The 3,200-nt window shown below is 38.5% G+C and overlaps 1 protein-coding gene across 1 annotated transcript in view; it reads left to right on the top strand.

The window, feature by feature from the left end:
- Positions 1-2,810: 2,810 nt before the first annotated feature.
- Positions 2,811-3,200, top strand: part of LOC104289024 (1-aminocyclopropane-1-carboxylate synthase-like protein 1) — a 13,840-nt gene continuing 13,450 nt past the window's right edge. The window contains exons 1-2 of the mRNA XM_009887915.1: positions 2,811-2,837; positions 2,918-3,117. Coding sequence (XP_009886217.1) covers positions 2,811-2,837; positions 2,918-3,117 — 227 coding nt within the window. The remainder of the gene's footprint in view (positions 2,838-2,917; positions 3,118-3,200) is intronic.

Below are 3,200 nucleotides of genomic sequence, written 5' to 3'. Positions count from 1 at the left end.
TTGATTATGTTCTGTCCAGTTGTTTATCACATAAAATTTTAAATTTTGCTTTTTCACGGAATCATGGAATTTTCAGAGTTGGAAGGGACCTCTAGAAATCATCTAGTCCAACTCCCCTGCTAAAGCAGGATTGCCCAGAGCACATTACTCAGGACTGCATCCAGGCGGGTCTTGACAATCTCCAGAGAAGGGAACTCCTTTTGTCAATATAGTTTCCAAAACCTAACAATTATTTCCTATCCTAGTTTATTTCCTCACAACAAATAGATTCTGTTCGAATAAACTGTAATATCTAATGGTGGAAATGTTTTCAAAATATTCCATAAAGCCATTCTCTAATGGCCTTTGGAGAGGTGTTAGAGAAGGGTGGTACTTTGTATGTTTGTTGGTAGGCAACTAGTCTAATCCTTCTAGAACAGCTAGCGCAAAAAAAAAAAAAAAAAAGACAAACCAAGATAACTGTATCTTGTTTTCTGCCATTGTTTATTATTCAGAAGAATATCAAATTGCATTTCACAGCAGCCGTATCTTCTTATTCCCATCTTTGCTTCTAATCTGTCTAGCTTTCTAATGCTATATCCTGAAATTATTCACAACTACTGTCTTGTATGAAGATTGTTAAAGAGTTGTCTTCCTTGGCTGATACACAGATAAGCAGGTCTTAACAGAAGGGCGAAGAAGGAAGGGACAGGAAAGGAAGAAAACTAGAGAGATTTCCCATGAGTCTCTACCACCCTTTCACAACATTTTGCCAATACTGGGGGGTTGTGCTCGGTTGGTTTTTCACTAATCATCCTTCCCTACTATTTACCTTCCTGAGGTAATCAGAAAGCATTGATTTATTTTTTTTTTTTTTGGTGGTCTTCCATAGCCATTATGTGCCTTTTCACACCTGTATTGCTTTGGGCCATTGGACATTATCTGATCACAGAAAGGGTAATAGTAGTATGGCAAGGCTCCCTGTGATCACTTCTTCAGGTACATAAGTAGCAGCAGCCTTCCTCAAGCCAATCCTAAATGTTTGATTATATGGTCCCACTACGTGTTCCAATTTGTTATTTCATTCATTGAAATGTATCGTGCTATGTCAGTAATTAGAAGAACTCATCATACAGATGGTATGATTGTGCCGTTGACTGCTCTCTGTTTATTTGGTTCCTATTCCCAGTGCCAGCAAATAACCCAAAGAATGTATGATTTGTGTGTTTATTCTTGCAGCCTGGTACAGGTGAAGCCTATATACCCTACAAGCCTTAGCTTGTAGCTGCAGTCCTAGCTCATAGCAGTTAATACCCCTGATTTTCTCATTTATGCTGAGCTATTGCTTTTTATTCATGCTTATCTCTTGCTTCAGTAGGTTTTGAAACTGAAAATCCTTATTGCGTTACTACAAAGCTCTACTAATGTCAATACCACTGTCATTAACATCATACTTATTTTTTAAAAGTGGATATTTGTTTGTTTAGTTAGCATTAGAACCATATCCTAGCTTACTTCTAACCTTGAGTTCATCTTTCGTATATAATAGTGTCATTTATTTCCTTGTTCCCGTTGTTCTAAACAGCTGTAAAGGTGAATATGAGTAGGGGTTGAACAGATAAGAAATTTACTGCAGAGGAGCAAGTCACTCCCTGTCAGATGCTTCATGGTAACTCACATTTACACTGTGGTAAATGTTAGGTACTTTGAATAAATTTATCTTTTAACGGAAGAGGGGCAAACCCTATGGATATTGTTAATGAAGTGCAGTAGCTGGCAAGCCATAACTTGTTACTGTGCTTTGTTTATGTGTTAGAACTCAAAACCTTCATGTTTGGGGCTTTTTTTTTCATTTCCTTTTCCAGGTCCAGTAATTTATTTTGGGCATTTCTGGCTTTCAGGATGTAGTTTATTTATCAGTTTCTTGTCATCTTTTTTCCCATGATTATTTATCCAGTGACATTTTGAGCTCATTCAAAATACTTTTCTCTCCTCCTCAAGCTTCACATTCCAAATGGTTTTCATCTCTAACCAAAGGAAATGTCATATTGTCTTCTATTCAAATACTTGTATTTGAAAGTTCAGCCAGGTTGATGTCATTGATTAGTTCCTGTAGTTTCTCAGGTAGCTCGAGGAGCTTTTCACTTAGTCTTCCACCTACTGATTTAAGGACTTTTCAGTCAAAGGTTCTTTTCTACAACTAATGTTCCCATAAGAAGGTGGTCTTCTAGCTCTTTCCTTGCCAAAATTGTTGAAAGTACATTGCTGTTTATTACATCTTTTCTATTTGGTAAAGAAATCTTCTACTACTACAAAAACATCCAGATCAGCCCAAATTAGTAGTAGCATCTGTTCTTTAACTTATGTCTAGACAATGGGTGTACCAGATTTCATTAAAAATGGAAATGATTTAACCTTCCCAGTAATGATAATCTCAGAATGCACTGACACTTCTATCTGAAAGGGACAGTCAGAGGCCAATCATAATTAAAACAAAGACGGTACAATAATCTGTGGAATTATCTTCACACTTTTAATCATTTAATTAGAAAACTATGCTTCAATGCCAAGTCTTATATTGTAAAGTTAAAAAGGAAAGCGAGCTTGCATTAGGCCGTATGTTGAGGTCATGTCAGTCCTCAACCAAAATTAGATACTATGCTGTCGTGGAAAATGTTCTTAAAACCCAGGAAGCCGAGGTTCCAACTCTGCTTTCCACATCTGCACTCTCACTTTCCCCATGCAAGGAATTTCACCAGTGTGCTGAACTAACTGGGTGTGTGTGTATGTATATACACACATCCCCTATATAGATAACCTTGACTATTGCCATGGGAAATATCATTGGATCCAAGAAAGTAGGTCACTATTAATAACTAGGTGCTGTTAGGTGACCTTTGGTTATGTTCTGAATTATATTAACATCTCATCTTAAAAGCTAGTAGAGTATCCAGTTGAAGCCCGGCTGAGGACTCTTATACAAGCAGAGAAGCCCAGTAGCGCAAAGCCTATAGCTAAATGGAGGATAATCCCTTCCATACAGGCGTTGTGCAAGAAACCTCAGCCGGGCTGTGGAGGCTCCTTCCCAAGGCCCGCTATTCAGAATTATGCAGACAGTGAAAAAGGACCAATAACGAAGTTTGTTTGGCGTTCTCCCTTCTCTCACGTTACGCGCTCCCTCCCCGAGCAGCCCCTCCTCCGCCCGGCACACGGGGGCCCTT

Source organism: Charadrius vociferus, unplaced genomic scaffold, assembly GCF_000708025.1.
Source record: "Charadrius vociferus isolate BGI_N301 unplaced genomic scaffold, ASM70802v2 scaffold447, whole genome shotgun sequence".
NCBI classification, from domain to species: domain Eukaryota; kingdom Metazoa; phylum Chordata; class Aves; order Charadriiformes; family Charadriidae; genus Charadrius; species Charadrius vociferus.
Note: the sequence above shows the minus strand (reverse complement) of the source record. Positions and strands in the feature narration are given on the sequence as shown.